General features: G+C 28.0%; 2 protein-coding genes across 2 annotated transcripts; one reads left to right on the top strand and one right to left on the bottom strand.

The window, feature by feature from the left end:
• The first annotated feature begins 11,247 nt into the window (after positions 1 to 11,247).
• Positions 11,248 to 13,947, top strand: LOC106769161 (1-aminocyclopropane-1-carboxylate synthase). Its single transcript, NM_001317147.1, has 4 exons — positions 11,248 to 11,505; positions 11,598 to 11,729; positions 11,854 to 12,014; positions 12,576 to 13,947. Exons 1-4 carry the CDS (start codon positions 11,335 to 11,337, stop codon positions 13,564 to 13,566), a joined length of 1,455 nt encoding a protein of 484 aa, NP_001304076.1. The 5' UTR covers positions 11,248 to 11,334; the 3' UTR covers positions 13,567 to 13,947.
• Positions 13,948 to 15,953: 2,006 nt separating this feature from the next.
• Positions 15,954 to 17,004, bottom strand: LOC106767856 (heavy metal-associated isoprenylated plant protein 39). The gene is made up of 3 exons (XM_014652812.2): positions 16,914 to 17,004; positions 16,547 to 16,622; positions 15,954 to 16,401 (listed from the first exon to the last, which is right to left on the bottom strand). Exons 1-3 carry the CDS (start codon positions 16,917 to 16,919, stop codon positions 16,082 to 16,084), a joined length of 402 nt encoding a protein of 133 aa, XP_014508298.1. The 5' UTR covers positions 16,920 to 17,004; the 3' UTR covers positions 15,954 to 16,081.
• Between the last annotated feature and the right edge of the window lie 6,371 nt (positions 17,005 to 23,375).

Genomic DNA, 23,375 nt, shown 5'->3' with positions numbered 1-23,375 from the left:
AGATATATATATATATATATATATATATATATATATATATATATATATATTAATAGCCACCAGTGGCTGCTATGGTTTTTTGTTTGAAGGTTTGACCGTGATGTTTGATGGGTCCTAACAATGTTGTGGTGAATGAGTATGACTATTGTAAGACGCAGGTAGATAGTTATGAAGAGGATAAAGGAAGTTAAGAAAGGTTTCTGATGAGAAATGGACATCATAAACAATTACTTTTAAATAATGATTAGGTTTGATAAAGATTATCTCAACAAAACAAGATTAATATCAATTGACCCACAATTAAACTCTCAATAATCCAAAGTTAAAACTTTGAAATAAAGTGATAAACAATTAAATATAACCTCAATCCTATAATGAAAACAATTATAAATAACAAAGTAAGAGCTGAGGGAATGAGATCACATATTGAAACCATCTAAAAAACTTTGACTACGACAATTATTAATCAAATCAAATGAATCCATTAATTAACATTTACTTTTAGCAAGTTCCTGAGAACATGGCTGCGGTCGAAATATTTGCGTCGATGGAGAAGTTGGAATTTGGTCGTCAAAATTCCAGGTATTTGGTCGTAGAGCATTAATTTTACACGTGATGAAATAAATTTTAGAAGACATGTTTTATTTTGAAATCAAAGAGAGAATGTGGTCAGAATTCAAAAACATGCGCTGTTACTAATCTTTGGTACATAAAAATGAAAAAAATAAAAGACTAAAAAGAGCATAAACCCTTGAGGAACGAACAACAATAGCACCCGGAGAGTGTTTCTGTTTGTGAGACCAACACCAAGAGTCAAAATTGTTGGATTCAAATTTTATCTTTAAAAATTTCATGTCTATTTCAACTTGTCTTCCGTCGCGACCACTAGCTATATTATATTATTAATAAAAGAAAAATAAGAAAGCTAATGATAAATTAACTTATAGGTAACAAACTAATATTTAGATAATAAACTAGCTGCTAACCGATAAATTTATAATTTATAAACTTTGAACTGAAAATCAATTGATTGAATAAAAATATTTAATAAATTATTAACAAATGAATTTTGAGTTTAATTTAAACTTATAAAATTAATTTTTAAGATAAGGTTTGTACTCATTTATATACTATAAATTCATTTTATCGATGTTAAACCTCCTTCCTATATTAAGAGATGAGTTTTAAATTTAATTCAATATCACAAAATTAGTTTAAGATAAGATATGCAGTTACTTATATATTGTAATTTCGTATTATCTCAAGTTTATAAGATTTTCTACATTAATTGATAAACTAAACAATAAAAATAAAATAAAATAAAAAAATATATGATTGTATAAATTATATTATATGTTATTATGTATTATATATTGTTTTGGATGAAGGACTCAAGACCAAACTCAAATCGAACTATTCTGGTGAAGCATCTAGGAAAATCTTACTCTTACTCTTGATCGGCTGTGACATGCATGTTAGCACTTTGACGCTCAAGTCAGCAAAGTCACAATAAGTTCAAGGTAAAAGTGATTAGATCCAAAAGTGAAATACCTGGCTAACATTTCTGTATTTATAGGCATGAAGCTCAAGTAATGGGCACTAACTACCTGTAACCGCTGATCCGCAATCCCACAAGATTCGCCCCCTAGTTGTAACCGTTGTTGACGTGCCCGCAGAATTCGCCTCACCAATCGACCCTACCTTTATCTTACACTCACACTTCCTCCTAGATCACCCAATCGGCCTACCAACCATACCGATCGACTCCCAAGCCTTCCCGATCGATTCCCATTATACCTATTGCCCACTCACCTTACTTTTTCCTGACCGACCACCCCCTATTCCCCATACAAGCCTATCGACCATCCCCATACACTACATATATTATTATGTAATTAGATTTAAAAATAGTTTCTATAATATCTTTTGATACTGTTTTTATATGTAAGGTTGACCGATCACTTATACAAGTTAATTGTCCAATACTTCAAGTTTCTACATTCTAATGCTAAGGTTCTTGTTCATTTTAATCGATGGAGAGCGCTTCTTAAAAGTGATCTAATGCTAAAGTTTGTTTAAGTCCATTTGCACAGGTAATAAATGCTTTAATACATATATCATCAACCACCTTACTTGAACTTATATTTATAGACTTTGTAATGAGCTTTTACTTAAACTAGACCTAATTACAGTCCAAACTTGTCTCATCCCGTACGTCTTACCATACTTGATTAAGACATTGAAGTTATGCATGTAGGAAAAATTTTGGCTAAAGTTGGTATGATAAGTTCACCAATTGATTAGTCAATGTTTCCATATGAACGTTTGACTAGTTACTTTATACTGTACAAATACTTTATTTATTTTTTAAAAGTTATATATACTAATTTATTTAAAATAGGATGATAATTAATTAATTTATATTATTGAAATAGGTAATAATGGTTAAAATGAAATTTAAAATAATATATAAATGTATTAAAATGTAAGAGATAATGAGAGTTGAAAAAAAAAGTTACAACTAAATAAGTTTAACAATAATAAATAAGTTACTTTTAAAATTCTTATTAATAGATAAACTTTGTTATTAATCTTACAAAACACACTCTATGATTTCTTAATACTATTCATGATTATTATATACTTAATAAATATTTTAAATATAACTTTAAATAGGATTTTAATCCTTCAAATTTGGATCACTTTTATTTGTCCTTCTAAAATTCTATATAAAATATTTAGTCCCTAATGTTTTTTTAAAAATGTGTTTTTGTTACATTTGATGCTGACACGGTTATCAATATTGACGTCAATAATCCATGTTAAGAATAACACGTGCGATAAAAACAATAAGGTGTAAATTTAATTTTCATTTTATTTTATAAAATATATTTTTCCCTTAAGTTAAGTGAATTATAACTTAATCTCTTATTTTTTTTTTTTTTAAGAAAAAGAAGATTGCTTCCACAATTTTAAAGTTTATTTTTTAGTTCTTTAAGTTGAAAAAAATTCCAAAAATAAAGTAATTTTTTCATTCTCCTTGAATTAAAAAAATATTTTTAATCTTCTAATTTATTAATACATTGATAGTTATAAATTAACGTGAAACAATAATCTAAATAAAACAAGTAGATAATATAAATTCACAGTGACATTTTTAGTCACAATTAATGCATTTCAATATCAAAATAAAAAGTTAAGTAATTTTTTTAGAGGATAAAATATATCTTGTGAAGAATTTAAAGACATTTCAAACACTTCAAATTTTTGACAATCAAAAGTATATTTGTTCTTTTTTGGGATACTTATTCTTTTTAAATGTAATATTTATTAAAGGTAATTAACATATATAATATAATGTATTATTTATATTACGGTTCATGACTCTTATTTAGGTCATGTGGCTCAATTATGAAATTATTATTGAGACTAATGTAGTTAGTACAAAGTCATTCTGAACGCACACGTAGAAACTACATATTAATCAATATATATATGGAGACATATAAAGAGCTTGCCAAATCCATATATAACTGGATAATATACATTTCAGTAACAGTTTCATTCATTTAATGTGATAAATAATAAAGAACTACATTAAGAAAAGAAGAAACTACATTTTGTGGTTATATTAACATTCAATCAATTACAAGAAAAGATACTGACTGAGAAACAATTATTAAATAGGAAAAATATTTCAAATATTCTTAAAATCATCTTTCCAAAATAAATATATATTATTTATGTTAACATAATTATAAAAACGTACGTCAACCTTCAACATCAAAAATGAATTTTCAATGAAAAATAAGATATACTTTTTCTGCATAAACGGAAATTTAACTATTAAGATTTTTTTTATGAAACCTCCTAAAATTTGATTGATTTATTTATTATTTTTTACATATATAATAACTTTTTTTTATAAAAAAATAAAGACAAAGTTAGTTAATCCTTTTTTATTTTTCATGATATATTGGTAAGAATAAACTAAGGAACAATAAAAGTTACAAATTTAGAAAATCACTTTTAAATTTTGGAGGACTAAAAAATTTATTTTTAAATTTGACGACGTAAAATATGAAATTGAGATTTGATAGAAAAAAATGCACTATTAAAACAAGAGGACTAAAATAAAAATTGTTCCAAATTTTAGAAACTAAAAGATATTTTGGCCAAACCATTTTTAAAATGGATTTTTTCATACAGTGACACACGTCATTGAGATAAATATCGTTACCTCGTTCAAAGTAACATCATTTGTAACAAAAAGTTAATAGAATTAATTTAATAAATTTGAAAGAGTAAAAAAAAGGTCATTTTTAATTTTGAAGATTAAAAGAAAAAATCATCTAAATTTGAGAAAGTAAAAATATTAAGCCTACATTTTAAATTAAATTAATTAAAAATGATTTATATATCGCGACAATGTAGTCTTAATTGACACTTTACAAATTTAATAAATGTCTCAATGAAATGTACTTTTGACAATCGAAAACGTTGTTTGCCTGAAAGCACCAAACGTTTCCAGAGTCAACAATAATACTACAGAATGAGATATTATATTAATGTACAAATATTTAACTTATGTTCGGTACCAAACAAATACAAAATTCTCATATTACGCATTTTTCTCAAACTTAAAAAAATCATCAAACTCTCTCTAAAGGGTTAAATATGTTTTTAGTCCCTGTATTTTGAGGTGATTTTGGTTTTAGTCCATTTTCAAACTATGATACAATTTAGTCCTTCAACTTTAGAAAACTCTAATTTTAGTCTTTTTTACCAAATTTTTAACATTTTTACTTCAATGTTAACTAAAAAACGTGCTTGAAACAACAAATAAAATAAAAAAAAATTGGTAAAAAAGACTAAAACTAGAGTTTTCTAAAATTGAAAGTTTAAAAATAAACTAAAATCAAAATCGTTTCAAAATATAGGGACTAAAAACATATTTAACCTTTCACACACACATATATATATATATATATATATATATATATATATATATATATATATATATATATATATATATATATATATATATATATATATATATATATATATATATTTTGCAAACACTTTTAGTCTTAATTACAGCTCAACAGTTCAAATGCTCGTGACTTCCTATTTTATTTGAGGTATTTTCATTAACGTGTCATCATACTATATATTTACGTTTAAAAAATACTATTTTTTTTTCTACAATCTGGAAGTTTTGAATAATACCTTTTTTTTTTCTTATATTTATTTCCAAGACTAAAATTCACACGAAGTTGCTATGTTTATTACCATTTTAAGATATTTATATATAATCGTTTATTATGTTGGTTTAATAGATTTTTTTATCTTTATATCTATAATAATTATTTAACATTTTTTTCTTCATATATTTTTAAAGTGTAATTCTGTTTCCACTACTAATCCCGTACACGTGTTAGACTTGCAGCTTTTACGCGTGCTAACATAAGAAACACCGTCGTTTCCGAAAGTGAAGCTGAATTATATATTTACTACTTCATTTCCGAATGAAATAAAATACATTGAGCCTTTTTAAAAGATACGAAAAATCATGTTAAGTCAAGAATAAATTAAAAATATTAAATAATTATAGGACCAAAATTTGATATTAAGTTTTGTTATCTGAATTGCATATGTATTAATAAAAATGTTTTTGCTTTAATTATTATAATAATAGTGATTAAAAGTGGAAAAATTACAGATTGTTTGACCTAAAGGTTTTTTGAAATCGAAAAACACGTGTTGAGATATTATAGGTTAGGCGATTTGACAATCTGTCAAAGTTAGCTGAGAAATTTGGAAAACCAAATGGAAAAGAGAAGAAGCATGCAAAACGTTCAAAGCTCGACCAAATATCTCATTACAGATAATTTTTCTCAGAGTCGTACCTCTCTTGCCTCCTCCATTAATAGTAATAAATAATAATAATAATAATAATAATAATAATAATAATAATAATAATCCTAATACACCCCAGCCATGCATTCTTCTGGTTATTTCATTATTGCTACAAAAGCAAAATACAACCAGAACCAATGTTTCTTTCATTTTATTTCCAAGTTTATAGAAATAATATACATTTTTATTATTTAAATAATGGATTTTTTTTTTCTGGAATAATTAAGTGATGAAATTAGAAAAGTATTTTGAGAATTATATGGAATAGTGATAAACAGCTGGAGGCACTCCCTTGATTTGTATAAAAGAAAGGAGAAAAATTATGACGTGTAAGATATGCTTTGATAATTTAAATAGGTTTAGTCAAGGGTTTATGGTTTTAGAGTTGTGCAAGATATGTTATTATAGAAGTGGAAGATCATCTGCAATTGTCAACTATTTAAAACTTCCTTCTATATATTTCGGTACCTTAATTATAATAAGTATCTAATCCGTGTAATGCACGTCTGGATGTATAAAAATATATAATGAATCATAAAATTTTAATCCAATTCATGAATTTCTATTTTAATAATATTAAGGTTTAATTGCTTCTTTTGTCCCAAGTTTGATTGAGTGTGTCAAATTCGTCCCTTTTTAGAAAAATGTTAATTTTGTCCTCATATAAAAAAATTTGTGTTAATCAAGTCATTTCTGTTAAAAACAAACTAATGGTGTTAAAAACTTAAAGTGAGTTTTGAATAATAACCATGTCATGGTCCGATCCCTAATTTTGCAGTGGATAAAGTGAGTTTTGAAAGCAATGATTTTTAACGGAGATGACTTGATTGACACAATTTTTTTTTATATGAGGACGAAATTGACATTTTTCTAAAAGGGGAACGAATTTGACACACTTCAACCAAATTGGGGGACAAAAGAAGCAATTAAACCTAATATTAAATATCGAGATAATTGAATGATTTAAATTTTAACAACAAAGTTAACATACTAATGATATATAATAAACATTTTTAAGGTTAATTAATGGAAGATGATTTAGTCTTGATCAATTATTTTTGTTTAAGGAAGAAATTATAATTGATTTGAATTAATTTGAAAGCTAATGATGCATGTCTCAATATTAAAGAAGGATACGATTTTAAGAATTAAAAATGAAGTCTAACAATGATGCACTGGTAACAGTCCATGTCATCTGTTTGTATAGAGAAGTATTATTGTGGAGATATTCATTGTATATGTATAAATATTTTTCGTTAAAATATACAAACTTAAAGGAAACCAGTAAAACGAAACAAAACAAATTGTAGGTACTAATTGTCAACTTATTATTTGTCTCCCTTGTTAATAAGTGAGTGCTGATTAAACTATTATTGTTTTTCTATTCGTGGTAAGTTTTATTCATATCCACGTTCAATAAGAATATTGTACATTAAAAAAAAATTAATACATAAATGTATTTTTATTTTAAAAATGAATCACTAAATAATTAAAGATTATAAATGGAAATTTATAAATATAAGAACTAAAATTTAAAATCAAATTCAAAACGTCAAATTTGTATACACGTGATAAAATTTGGCATGAATTTAAAGTTTAAAATTTAAATTGATTATATTAATAGTAAAAGTATTTAATTATTTTCAAATCAACATTTTGAATTCGAAAAAAACTATGCGAAACTATGAATAATCATCTTAAATATATTTTTTTAATTATTTTCAAGCTTTGAAAGTTATGAAGGTTAACTTGAACTAAGGTTTAAAAATAGGTTCCGTTAGATAAAATTTTATAATTTATCTGAAGTATCAAATTAATACATTACACAATCATTACCCTATTACCGTTAAGATAATTAAAAAATGAATAAAAGTATCCAAGTATTTTATTTATTTTAATTTTAAAATGCATGTTCAAAAATATTGGATTCGGTTGAACGTGCCAATGAACTCAATTAACTCTTACTAGAGTTATTATTTTATTGATATATTCAGAATTTTTAATTATCGGTATACTATAGTCTTAATAAAATATTTATTATTGAATTTATTTCTAAAAACATTTTTGTTTTAAAATATGATTACAAATATTATAATTTTTAAGTTTATATTGTACATAACATGAATACGAAATTTACGACCTATAAGAATAATTTATTTGTATCATAATTATAAATGAAATTAAAATTTTAAACTGTAATTATGACCCATCATCGAATTGTGTTTTAACAGTAAAAGAAAGGACAGTTATTCTGTGACAATTGATACTTACAATTGATTTTTTTTTTAAAAAATTTTTTTAGTGGAAATATAAGAGATTTCACACTATAAATAAGAAAAATTCACAATATATTAATAAATGCAAATCTTACTTAATAAATCAATTTTATAAAATTAAATTAAACTTAAAATTGACATTAAAATAAACTTTTGAAATTTGTAAAAGTAATTGGTAACATAATATAAGATCATCAAGTGATTTATAATTTAATATTTACTGACCCATATAATTTCTACTTTTTTTAATTTTTCGAATATTGAAAGGGTGAAAAAGTCATTTAATTATGTTGGGCTTGTATTAAAGTATTGGTATATGTTCATACAGAATTATTGTTGGAACATATATGGTAAACGCGGTTATTTTAAGACCCATGCATGGAACTGACCTTTCTGAAAATACATATTTATCACGTCTTTACCATGTAAAAGAATGTTTATGCTGCATCACATTTATCACACTGCTTTGAAACTTATCGGTGATATATATGATTCAAAGTATTTCATTCTTGAACTTTTAGGATGTATTATTTGACAAAAAAAGTGTTTTAGTTTTTAATATTTTCCTTTTTGTCATTTTTTATTTATATATACTTCTTTATATTGTATAATTTTCTTTCTCCGATTGTGAGATAGAATTAGCCAAAAATCACACACGTCTTCAGAATTAATATTACAGATACACAGAATCAGACGACACATCTACTTTAATAACAGAAAAATAATAAGTGTCGGAGATTATGGTACGACAAGATGAAATGTTTTTATATGGTTGAGATTATTTTGGTCTGTTGTTGGAAGTTTCACGAATCATGATTTTGATTTTACGTATTAAAAAATGAAAAGTTGAATCATGCATTTTATCTAGAAGCTGGGAACTGAACCAAAAAAATAGCCAGTTGAACAACTGCAGTATTTGTAGGCGTATTCATTTCTCCTTTCCTACAATAATCCTTGGTTGCTCTTTATTGGAAAAAAACCAAAAGCAATAGCTACTCTGTAAGGTCCTCGATTGCCGACAAGAACATCACATGCGTGCTGTCGAAGAACACATAATTTTGAGGTTGAAGCTCACGTGCGAGTTTTGCATATTTTTAGGTTATGTGTACACGTATGGAGTGAGTTCCGCGTATATAGTGTAGGTAGTTGAGTGGCTGAGTAGCGAGTGAATCAGGTAACACTATCTTTTCAAGCCACCTAATTAAGGGATTTAATGTTCATGCAACTGTTCTTCGCTAACTAAGGCCCCACTTACTTTATAATATTCTCTCTAACTCTTGGCTTTTGTAAGTACAACTTTTCTACTCTTATTTAATCATGGATTATTTTTTCCATATACCAATTAATTTATTTTTTAATTTATGCATTTTGATCTTATATTAAAACAATTATGGTATGGATTAAGTCGTATATCGGTGACAATTGAAGTTTTCCTCAAGTTTAGCCATTTTTATGAAATTAAACTTAATCACTACTATTAGGTAAATTCATATGTATCATTAACAATTTCAATGTGAGTTCAATTTTACCCAAGATTTGAAAGTTGTTGTCAACTTCTGTTAACTAAAGTTGTATTATAAGGTTGACGACTTTAACCTAAATCTATTTTGAATTGAAGGGGTTGATGACTTCAGCTTTAAAATAATTCAACTAAAGTTCTAGACTACATTGGAGATTTTAGTGTTAATAAAATTTTAGAAAAAGGCTGAGTTAAAGTTATGAAAAAGATTGGTGACTATTCAATTAATTAGTTGTGAATTGATGAAAAATATTTCATGAGAATAACAAATAAGAGAAATACAACCTCGACAGACTACAACAATCTCAATGTTAATTAATGAAGCATTGTAGTATAAGGAGTCTAGAATAAATTTCTTAAATATTAGAGGAAAACTATTTTTAAAAAATTACAAGAAAAGTTTGATCTATAACCTCTTTAAACTTTAAATTATCTAACAATTTTCTTATGACTCACATTGTGTTGATAGGGTGATTTTGTCAAAATATATGTCTATTTTATACTAGTATGATTTGTCTGCGAATTATATATAGTATTAACTTGGAGAAATGATTGCCTAATAAGTTATAAAAAAGGAGAAAATATTTATTCATAAAAAAAATACACTTAAATAAGTAACAATAATAAAAAACATTATATAAGAGATTAAGATAATTTAATAAGTATTGAATGTAGAATAATTTTTATTTATAAATTTGAACTAAAATATTCAAATAATATTCAAAGTAAATAATAGATATAATTCATCATTCAATACGAGTAATTCAATCTATTATAATCATATATTAGATAAATATACAAATATTTGTTAAATTTTACATTATTATATTACTAAATATATATTAATTTCTTTGAATATCTTTTATACAAGTAGGTAGACTAGAAGAATTATCTTATCTCCCGTATATTTGTAGATGTTAAATGTAACGGGCTTAGACTGATGTTTTTGTATTATATTATTTATAAATCCATTAGAGATTTAAGTTAATGTCTCTCTTTGATTTTAACATGGTTCTAAAAATTAGGTTTAATCATTGCGTCCTCAATGAACCCATGCTATATGTTTTAAAGTTTTTTGTTTTTTGACAATGTTTTTTATTTCTGAGATTGCTCTTAGGATTGAAATTATGTTTGATACTAGAAAACGAAGAAGTAGAGAGTAGTGTATACACGTGTAAAAAATAATAGTTGTGGGAACTTAAGTTGGATTTGAATACTAGGACGAGGCTGGAAGGGTTTCCACTAAGTTGACAAAAATTATTACAAGTGGCAACTAGCTAGGTCTCACAAAGTATTACTAATTAATAGTGGGTCTGTCTGCATACCAACTCTTGCCTAATTTTCAAACACCGCATTCTCTCTTCTTCTCTCCTTCTTCCTCTGAAACTTCATCGATGTGGACTTCTGTCTCTCAAAAGTCAAGCTCAATTTATCCAATGCATTATAAATACACACTCTCCCTCCCTTCTATTCTTCATTGCATCACATTTCCTCTATAAATTACTCACACCTTATTCCTAACTTCATTTCAACATCCTCTCTCCCACTTACTTCGATTTCATCAATTCCAATAAACTCAACACACTTTTTTACACTCCACACTCTAACCACATACACCATATGGGTTTCAAGGCCATGGACCAAACTCCCTTGTTGTCCAAGATGGCTATTGGGGATGGACATGGCGAATCATCCCCATACTTTGATGGATGGAAGGCTTATGATCAAAACCCCTTTCATCCCACAGATAATCCTAACGGTGTTATGCAAATGGGTCTTGCTGAGAATCAGGTATAAACCGTATAAAACTTCATTCCAATCTCATGCAATTGCATAAACTATTATTTATCTGCTGCTAATTTACTTATCTTAAATTTTTGCAGCTTACCTCTGATTTGGTTGAAGATTGGATACTGAACAACCCTGAAGCCTCCATTTGCACTCCAGAAGGAATAAATGATTTCAGGGCCATAGCTAACTTTCAGGATTATCATGGTCTGGCCGAGTTCAGAAATGTGAGTTACAACACACTGAAATTTGATCACAAACACTCACTTTATGCATAAACTAGCAAGTTGAGTTTCACTATTGATAACATTTGACGCACTCTAACTAAACGTGAATTGCAAACTTGCACAGGCTGTGGCTAAATTTATGGCTAGAACAAGGGGAAACAGAATCACGTTTGACCCTGACCGTATTGTCATGAGCGGTGGAGCCACCGGAGCACACGAAGTCACTGCCTTTTGTTTGGCAGATCCCGGCGAGGCATTCTTAGTGCCCATTCCCTATTATCCAGGGTAATATATTCAATTCAATTTTTATTTCTATTTTTTTTTTTCATTATTTTTGGGGTATTAATTTAGAAGAAGATGATGATAATGAAGTATTCTTATGTGTGTCATGACGTTTCTCAATTAGAGTATATTTGATCTCCACCGAAAGAAGTAGCCTCTCTATTCATTTAATATTCCATTAAGGTGCCTAGCTCCACTTAGTGGAATTCTAGATTAGGAAACAGGGTAATGAGATTTGATGGCACTACCTTTCTCTCTCTCACACATACTTTTTATAAGGGAATAACATTGTAGTTTCAACCTTCCATTGGAAGCAGTCAACGATCCTATCAAATAAAAAATGAAAGCCCTTAAACTAAAGTCAAATTCAGACCACAATTGAATAGCAGTTTGATCATGAACATTGTTCGATTATTCATTGTCAGGCCATCACAGACTTTCTTTTATTCTCCCCATTACAAGAAAAAATAAACCAAGAAAAATTATGTTATCATATAAATTAATTCTATTGACATGTACATCTTCATATTTGTTTCTTATAAGAATCTGAATTTCCTAATGCAGCTTTGACCGGGATTTGAGGTGGAGAACAGGAGTTAAACTTGTTCCAGTTATGTGCGATAGCTCAAATAATTTCGTGTTGACAAAGGAAGCATTGGAAGATGCCTATGAGAAAGCAAGAGAGGATAACATCAGAGTAAAGGGTTTACTGATCACCAATCCATCAAATCCATTAGGCACAATCATGGACAGAAAGACACTGAGAACCGTGGTGAGCTTCATCAATGAGAAGCGTATCCACCTTGTATGTGATGAAATATATGCTGCAACAGTTTTCAGCCAACCCGGTTTCATAAGCATAGCTGAGATATTAGAGGATGAAACAGACATAGAGTGTGACCGCAACCTCGTACACATTGTTTATAGTCTTTCAAAGGACATGGGGTTCCCTGGCTTCAGAGTCGGCATCATATACTCTTACAATGATGCTGTGGTTAATTGTGCACGCAAAATGTCAAGCTTTGGATTGGTGTCAACACAGACTCAGTATCTTTTAGCATCGATGCTAAATGATGATGAGTTTGTGGAGAGGTTTCTGGCAGAGAGTGCAAAGAGGTTGGCTCAAAGGTTCAGGGTTTTCACTGGGGGGTTGGCCAAAGTTGGCATAAAGTGCTTGCAAAGCAATGCTGGTCTATTTGTGTGGATGGATTTAAGGCAACTTCTCAAAAAGCCAACTTTCGACTCTGAAACGGAGCTTTGGAAAGTTATCATTCATGAAGTTAAGATCAATGTTTCACCTGGCTATTCCTTCCATTGCACTGAGCCAGGGTGGTTTAGGGTGTGCTATGCCAACATGGATGATATGGCTGTGCAAATTGCTTTGCAACGAATCCGCAACTTTGTGCTTCAAAACAAGGAGGTCGTGGTGTCTAATAAGAAACATTGTTGGCACAGTAACTTGAGGCTGAGCCTCAAAACCAGAAGGTTTGATGATATCACCATGTCACCTCACTCTCCCCTACCTCAGTCACCTATGGTTAAAGCCACAAATTGAGTTTGCATATTCCTCTGAATCGTTTAGAAGAAGTAACTGATATGTGAAGATTACTTGGTTCTTTTATTTGTTATTTTGAGAAGGTACATAAGTGCTGGATTTGTTCTTTGGAACAGCAATAACAGGAAATTCCTGATGTTGTTTTGTGATCGGCATCACAATCCAGTGTCCTACAAGTTGTGCTGCTTCATGCACGCCCCTTCAATCTTAGGGGCATTTTTTCTTTTTTCACTTACCAAAGGTTCAAGGTGAAAAAAGTTTATAGAGTCTGTAATGTTATTGGTTTATCAGAAGAGTCCAAAAGATGTCTGTAATCTGCTACTGAAATTGTAACTTTCAATTATGAATAAATTGTTAATAAAGGTCTTCAAATTCATTTCCATTTCCATTTTCTACGAAGACTACGTTTTTTCCTCCTCTTCATTTGTCAAAGTCAAAAACGAGAATTTGAATAATGCATGGCAGGTAAAAGATTACTACCTCATAATAAACATTTGTTGGAAGTTCCACAAATCAAAATATCATAAATAAAATAATATGTGAGTTATGTCCTCTTCTCGTCAGAGATCCTCCACTTCAATTTCAGGAATACTTTTCTTCTTTAAGCAATAGTCAGTTCAATTGTAAGTCTACACATAAAATGAAAAGAAAAATTAACATCTTGGATATTGATTTTGGAACTTTACACTCAAATTCATATCTTAAAATCTCAAAGCTGATAACAAGTTTAAAACTAAAGGCTGATGATGCTGTTAGACTATAAGACAAAAACCATTCCCAAAATTCGAATCATTATAAAATATTAGATGATACAGGAGGGATGACCTAAGCTATTTTGCATTTAAATGGCTGATTATTATAATATGGATGACACATCTGATGACTGTGTCATCTCAATAATAAGCAGGCTTTACCTACAACACTTCAAGCATCTTTAACGTAATTATGGAATTTATAATTCCTTTTACTTCTCGTGATTATCAAAATCTGCACCTAAATCTAACAGAATGTCTTTTTGTTCACCAATCTATACATTTATTTAATGTCGTTATATTTTTGTGTTTATTTAACTTATTGTGATTTTATTATCAATTGTAAAACTCAATTTGTGAAACAAATATGTGAAACATTTAAAATATATTATTGTTGTAAGAGTTGTATGTAGTTTTTTTTTTTTTAAGATTTTGTTTATGCAAACTAAGTCATATATCCGCAACCCAATTATTACATATGACAAACTAACAAAATTAATTCACAATATTTATACAAGTTGTTCTATTCTAACCTATTTTGTGTGGGACCAAATGCCAAAATGTTAAAATGAGACTGATCAAACCATATTATTATTTCTACTTGATTCGTTTAAGGTTTGATTTAACTTTGATTCTTTTCATAAAAAAAGTATATTTAAAATTTTAAAAAGAATAATTAAATAAAATAAATTTGACCTTAATAGAAACTTATTAATTTTGTGTTTCATAATTAGGTCTATTGACCTTCTTAACTTTTTGGTTTATTTAATTGTTAACCAGTTTACATATTAACATATTTACATGTTATAATATAAAGATCCATATATTATTTTATCTAATTATAAAGAAGGTATGAGAAGATGAAATATTTGAAAAGATGCTCAAGATTTATTAATTTATCGTTTGAAGAGTAAAAATTTAAAAATTATATAGAAATATTTTGTATTTCTTTATCTTTGTATATTTTATTGTGTTGATGATAGATTTATAATGATTCTGCATGTCATAGGTGGTGGTTTGTCAACATCAAGAATTTAAAACCGACCAACAAATTAGAACAAAGGTTTTCAATATTTGGTATTATGCATTGGAGCCGACAATAAGGTACTGCACTGCAATGCCTTAATGATTTTTACATACCTCCTAATACACCGGAAGAGTCACTAGCTTCACCACCTACTTTATGCTAAAATTATTATCTTTTACACTACTTTTATACACACAAATTTTATCAAGTTTTAATTAGTGATAAAATATACATTTTTAAGACATATTGAGAAAAAAAAAAGTATATATAATATATATATTATCTAATTAAAAACGTTTTCTCAAACTAAACCGACTAAATATTTTGATTAAATATTTGAAGTTACGTTGGGTTGTTGTGACAACTCTACCTTTCAACCGCATGCTAACTCTCTATATTAATTTGGCCACTGGTTTTGGCCCAAAACCAAAACCACGAGTAAATATTTTAATCTTTTCTGAATATATATAAAAAAAAACAACCTTAACATCGTCATCACATCTCGATCAAGATAATAAAAGACTGTGTTCCACAATTCAACCTTATCCCAAAGAACTTTTCAACGATGTATAAATCATCCGATTTTTATTCTATTGTAAGATTTATGATTTTAATTGACAGAATTTTCTAAAGCGGTGTATGACATATCAGAATAATGATGAATATTCGCAGAATTCAAAGATGAATTGATTTATTTCCGAAAATATAATTTACAGAAAGGTTTGATGAGTGTGAGTCAAGAAATAGCACAAGCATTAGGGTTTTCTTCAGCACTCTGAACATAATAGTATGTGGTCATGTGAGGATTGTGTGCTTTGTAGAGTTTGACAAGCTCTTCAATTTGTTGATTTGGATCTTTCTTCTTCTCATCATCTTTCTTCTTGTTATCATCTTTCTTCTCTTCTTCTTTCTTCTTCTCAGGCTCTTTTGCCGGCCCAACAGTTACAATTTCTGTGTGCCAACTTTTTCTCAATTTGCTCACCACACTCACAGGGTCTATGTCTCCCACTACAGTCAGTTTCTTCTCCTTCATGTCCATCGAGATCGAATCAATACCTGCATATTCATTTTAATTCTTTCATTTATCCTCTGCATTATTTCACAACCTTCTTTTTTAAAAATCTTTCTTAGCTACATCATTACCACATCGATCATAATACAAAAATCATGTTGCAAATATTAAAAGATCTTAAATCAGTACCTGGCAGGCTAGAAACCGATTTCATGGCCTTCTGCTTTGCTTTTTCATCGTGCAAATCCAATTTCACCACCACTTTCTGCAACAAAACAAAACAACAAAATCTAGGGAATCAAGATTAAAGCATCTTTTCCTTTTCTATGTTTGTATAGAAGCTGAGCTAGGGAATGATGAGATGTGAAATTATATAGTGTACACATCAAGTATGATAGCGTTTAAATAAAATATGTATGAAAGGAATTAGAAAATTGATGATTCTTGTTTAAAGGAAGAATGATGAGAAACAAAAATAAAAACATATAACATTAGAGAGAAAGAAAAGATATAACAACATATGAACTGAACTTTCAATGAGATTAGGAAATCTGACCTTCATTTAGAAATTGGTCTAAGTTTTGACAATGAGGAAGAAAGGAAGAAGCAGAGAAATTAGCAGTGCAATTTGATGTGGAGGATGGACTATTTCCTATGCATCAACCTTGTTATTATATAATATAAACATCAAAACAAGTCAAACAAGTGCCTTCTTAGTTAATTGTTTTTTGGGTAAACTAACATTTTACACCATTTTCAATCCCTTTAAGATTCTTAAATCAACCCTCCATGTTAACATCACTCATTTTTATTTTAAAACTTCCTAACTATTACATAAATCTCTCTAATCCTACGTGCTTCCACCAATAACTCCACATTCTAGCATTTAATCCTTAATTTAAATATTACCTTTAATTGTTGGTTTAGGAAAAAGAATAATTCATCAATTTAAAGATATAAAATAATTTAAATTTTGGTGAGAAGTAAATAGTATTAATAAGTAGATTTTAAATTTAACTTAATTTTTTTTGAACTAACTTATAAAATGAAATTTACATTTAGTTATATATTTTAAATTAATTTTATTTTTAATCAATGTTAGATTTTCAACACATCGTCTAAAACTATGTTTTTACTGGTATAAATATAGATTTAATTACTACAATGTGAATAAATAGCTAATTTTAAAAAATGATTTCATATTGTGGAAATTTGTTTAAAGTATTGTAAGTTTGAGAAGGATTTTATGGTTTGAAAAATGAAAACGTAATTTAAGCGTTTGTTTTGTTATTGAATGAGAGTGTTGGGCAAGGAAGGGATGAAATTGACGCAAGATTTATGACAGGCAAACGAATGAATTTGTTTTGATTTTGTCTGTGTTTGCGTGTTGTTGAAGATTTGAAGGGGAAAAGCTTGACCAAGTCTTTCGCATTGGAAATGACCTATGTGTCACGCTGCAAATAATATTTTTATGCTGCTTCCTCTAATTTTAAAAAATCTTATATGTTGACATTATCAATACTGGATGATTAGTTAAGTAATAATCATTTGATATTTTGTTTAACATGTAAGTAGTTAACAATTATTATATAATACTGAAATAAAAATCGTATTTTAAAATTTTAGAAAGTACAGAATTTTATTTTTAAATTAGAATTGAATTCCTTCATTTAAAAAAAAAAAAGCAAAACATATTTTATCCTTGGTACAATTGAGTTGTGCTTGAAAATTTTTTAGGTTAAATGAATTTTTTTGTCCCAGTTTTGATTGGGAAAATTCGAAATGGTCTCCATGTTTTTTTGTGTGTTCAATTTGATCCTAAAGAACGTAATTGATGTTCAATTTAGTCCTTTTCATTAACTCTGTTTAAATTGTTAACGACGATCTGTCCAAATGTGCAACTCCATAGTGTCATTTATTGGCTGACTTGGAGTCCTTTGTGGCATTGTCAGTTGAAATTAAGATTTTTGAAATAGTATTTCTGTTATTACCCTTTAGTGAGGTGAAAAGAGGGTGAATTATCAAATTAGGGTTTTTATTTATGTTATGTGAAAGCAACAGTGACGTTGGAGGTTAAACAATCATTTTCGCAATCTTCTTCCCAACCTTGTTGGTTAATGAGCCATGTCTGCTTTCCATTCTTCTTCTTCTTCTTGCAATTAATGGGTTCTTCTTTATTTCTCCCAGTTAAAGATTTTACTAACCCAAGTCCGTGAACAATGTCCAAGTTTCCTCTTTTTCCTTGTTGGTTCTCTTCAATTGTAAAGTTAGAGTTGTTGATGTTGTGATTGAAACCGTTGATAAGGTTTTGATAAAAAGGGGTGTGTGAATGTGATTTTGGTCACTTTGTATGAAAGTTTTTAGAATCTATGGGGTATAATTGTGGTGGCGGCTTGAGGGTTTAGGTGTGACGGCACTAGGGTTAGGAATAGAAAGAAAGTAGGGTTTCGATTTTGGTTGGGCTGAAGGTTGAAGAAGATGATGATGTGACTCTTTGTTTTGTAATGAATGAAAGTTGTTCAATCTAGTCCCCATTTTTGTTAATTATTTCCAAATGTGGTCTCTATGATCATGACGATCCAGTTCATGTCAGAGCATAAATGACAGTTCACTCTCTAATTGTACATTTGGACATTCACCTGAGAGCATAAATGACAGTTCACTCTTTAATTGTACATTTGAACATCTCACCGTTAACGATTTAAAAAGAGTTTATAAAAAAGATTAAATTGAACACCAATTAAGTTCTTTAGAATCAAATTGAACACAAAAAAAAAACATGGAAACCATTTCGAATTTTCCTAACCAAAACTCGGACAAAATAAACATTTAATCAATTTTTTATAATCAATAAAAAAAAGGCGCGCTGTTTCAAATAAAGAAATAAATAAACTATTAAGCTCAGCTTTTTTTGTCATGGCCTTTAGTTCTTTGATGGAAGAAACTAAAGGTATTAAAATCGATAATATCTTTCTCTTCCTCTGTTATTGAAAATATACATTAATTAAAGAAAATATCGACATTCTCTCGTTTAGTTGTTAATATGTTTTTTTTTTTTTTTGTAAATTTGTTATTTTTTACTTTAGGAGAACAAGTATTTAAGTTCGCAGATTATACGAGAAAAATGTTAAAAAATGTGTTACTTGATTTGAATATTTTCCAAGAGAAAGTGTGGGGATTTTTTTTAAGGTCACAGTATGACAAGGACTTATACAAAATACTTTCAAATAACTTATTAACAAATAGTTATTGACAAGCTTTTAAGCTATTTTTACATTAATTTCCTTCACAGCGATGGAAAAAAAATCATCCATCTCCCAAATCACTTTTTTTCTTTAATTTCAAATATGTTAAAATAAACATGAAAACAATTTCAAATCCATCCGTGCTCATCTTTGTAAATAGTACCATAAATCCAAGTAAACATAGCCTAAAGTAGTTTAAACGCATCTTTAATTTGAGACGTCACAACATAACATGTATAGTAGAAGGAAATTGTTAAAAAATAGGGGTAGATTAGTATACAAGAATATAGATCCATGAACCTAAAGAGGAAATTGTTAGGATTTAATTTGTCCACGTCAAGTAAAAATGAGTAAGATCACTTATATATAAGTAAAAATGACTAAAAACCAATTAAAGAGGAAATTGACAAGGTTCATTGAGTATAAAGTCATACTCCCACATTAGGTAAAAATAAGTAAGATGGTTAGTATATAACTAGAAAGAGTTAGAGTTAAGATTTAAGGTAGAAAGGATATGAGTAAGATTAATATATAACTAAAGGATTAGTGTTAGGGTTTAGGATAAAAATGAGAAAGATTAATATATAAGTAGAGGGAGATTGTTAAGAGTTAAAGTTAAGGTTCAGGGTAAAAAGGACATGAGTAAGATTAATATATAGTTATAAAGGACTAGTGTTAGGGTTTAGGATAAAAATGAGAAAGATTAATATATAAGTAAAGAAATAAGTAATACTGATAAATGAAAAAATCCATAAATCTATTATCGTCTCAGTAGGAGTTTGAAGCTCCATATAAGATAGAAATGAGATGACTAGTATATAAGGACAATGGTTTAAGGTTAGGGGGGTTTAGGGTTGAGGAGGTTTTGGATTTTAGGTAAAAGTGAGTAAGATGTCAAATATATAAGCAGAAGGACTCATATACCTAGTAAGCAAAGATTTTTCAGATTCAATGTAAGTATGAAACCACCACACTGGGTAAAAATGAGTAAGAAGATTAATATATAAGTAAGAAGGACTTAAAAAAATTATGGGAGATTATAAAGATTTATTGAGTTTGAAGTCTTACATCGGATAAAAAAATTAGTAAGATGACTAATATGTAACTTGAAAGACCCATAAATCTGTTTAGTAAGATTATAGTACGACTAAATGTGAGTATGAAGTCCTACATCAGATAAAAAAGAGTAAAATAATTAGTATGAAAGTAAAGGGACTCATATACTTAAGGGGGGAAGGGGAGAGGGGAAAGGGGAGAATTATAGGCATTTAAGGTTGGTTCAGAGTCTAACATCAATTAAAAGTGAGAGTAGTATAACTAGTTGATTAGGGTTAGGGCTGAGCAAAAAATGCTGAACTGGTACTATAGTTAATTGTACTATATTATACTAAAAAGAACTGAACTATTTTTACTATAACTTAAATATATTGTTTTATGGTTCAGTTTTTAAAAACTGAACTTAATAAATTTTTGGTTCAGTTAACTGTGTACTGTCTAAAAAAAATCACTTCGTCCTAAAATAGTTATATTATTTCTTTTTAATTTTTTCTCTTATGTAATTATTTACAAGTAAATTTATTAAAAAAAAATGGTCTACTTTGTTACAAAAGTGAAAAACGTTTGAGTTAATTTATCTTTAAATTTAATTTGTTATATGTTAATTCAAATAAATTAAATTTAACTATTTGATTGTTAACATTCTCTTTTTACGCATTCGGTATTAGATGAAGTTCATATAAATTGTACTAAATATATATTATTTTCCATTCTATTATTATACTTTTTAAACTAGTAAGACCGCATTAGCTTTATCCAGAAATATTTATGGAAAAAAAATAAAAATAAAAATTCTATTTTCAATAAACTACATGTAATTTATACCTTAAAAATTAATGAGATGATACAAACAAATTTATACATAAACTAATTAATTTATATACTCATGTGGTTTTTTTTCTTTCTAATAAGAGTATTTTTCCTCTAAAAAAAATAAAAATAGTATAGTAGTTAAAATTAGTGCAGTTTACAATTCAGCTAGTAGTTTAGTTCAATTTACATTGTAGTTTAGTACAATTTACAATTCAGTTAGTAGTTCAGTTCAGTTTATATTATAGTTTAGTAAGTACAGTTACGTTTAGTTTTATAAAATAAAAAACAGTTCAATTCAGTTTGTCTGAGTTCAGCTCAGTTTAAACAAATTAGCTTTTAGTTCAGTACAATTTTTAACACTACAGTACAGTACAATTCTATTTGCCCACCCCTAGTTAGGGTTAGGGTGGTGATATTGTAGGGATTTAACGTTGATACAAAGTCTCGCATCAATTAAGAATAAGTAACATAACTATTTAGTTAAGGTGAGGTGAAAATGAGCAAGATGACTATTATATAAGTAAAAGCAGTAAGAGTTAGTGTTCAGATAAAAATAAGTACAAGGAATATATAGGAAGAAGTCAAATCATAGCGCAACATCAAGATATTAATTCTAATTATGATCATGAATATTACTTCTAATTATCAAAACTGTATGTTTCCTTAAGACAAGATATTTCAAAATATTTTCTCATGGTGTAAAAAACAAAGGGTGGAAGAGATGTATAAAACCATTATACCGTTGTGCTCATGAAATGATGCAATAATTAAACACAAATTGAACTATTCCTTCTCTATTTTTTTTAATTTTATTTATTTTACTATTATTTTTGTTATATTTTTTACTCTATTATATATTTTTATTCCTTTTTGTGTTAAAATTAAAGTTTGAAAATTAAAAAAAAAATTATTTTATTATCTTTTTTTACCTGCCATTAATCGAAAGCATTTATTTTTTATTTTTTTTAGTTTTTGGAAATGAGTTTATTATTAACACATAGGTTAAGATTAGAGTGAAAGTTAGGGTGGGAGTTTAGGATTTAAGATTAATTGATCACGAATAGTTAATCACAGTTAGTTAACCGTGATTAGTTAATTGTGATTAGTTAATCATGGTTAGTTAATCACCTTAGTTAAACCTTCTTAGTTAATCGCCTTAGTTAACTGCCCTAGTTAATTATCCTAGTAAACTGTCACAACCATTGAGAGCTATAAAAATGAGTTATCTGACCTAACCCAACTCGATTCATTACGAGTTAATCACTTAGTGAGTAAATCCAACCTAACTTAATTATTAGTTAACTGAAAAAATTTGAACTCACTTAATTACAAGTTTTTTTTTCTATGAAAAAAAAAAATAATTTTCTAATTAAAATCTATATATAGGAAAAGAGTTTTAAATTAGATGTATAATCAATCAAACATAAGATTTAATTCACACAAAGATATCACAAAATCTCTTCAACAAAATTTTTGATGACTTCATAACAATTCAAATTTGTTTCTACATAAAAATTGAGTCACTAAATATAAGTTTTTGGATTTTTCATGTTATATAATTATTCCATACAAAAATAATTTCACTCAATTTCAATATTTTGTAAAATGACTAACTCAACCAAAAAAACTTATTAAAAAAATTAAATGGGTTGATGAGTCAATCTGACTTACTACAAATTCAATTCAAATGAATCGAATTCTTAGTGAACTCGAGTTGAAAATTGACCCGTATCAAAATTTTAAATTTCTTTTTAACCTAACCCGACTCAAACCCATAGTGGATCAAATTGGCTCATAGGTTTCAACCTATTTGGCAACACTACCATTCGGGAATGGAAAGGAAGTCAGGTTTGAGGCTACTGAGTTAAGAACAAAAATAAGAGTCCAGGACAATAAACGAAACG

The sequence above is a fragment of the Vigna radiata genome, chromosome 7 (assembly GCF_000741045.1).
Source record: "Vigna radiata var. radiata cultivar VC1973A chromosome 7, Vradiata_ver6, whole genome shotgun sequence".
NCBI classification, from domain to species: domain Eukaryota; kingdom Viridiplantae; phylum Streptophyta; class Magnoliopsida; order Fabales; family Fabaceae; genus Vigna; species Vigna radiata.
The sequence above is the reverse complement of the archived record's forward strand: the minus strand, read 5'-3'. Positions and strand labels throughout refer to the sequence as shown.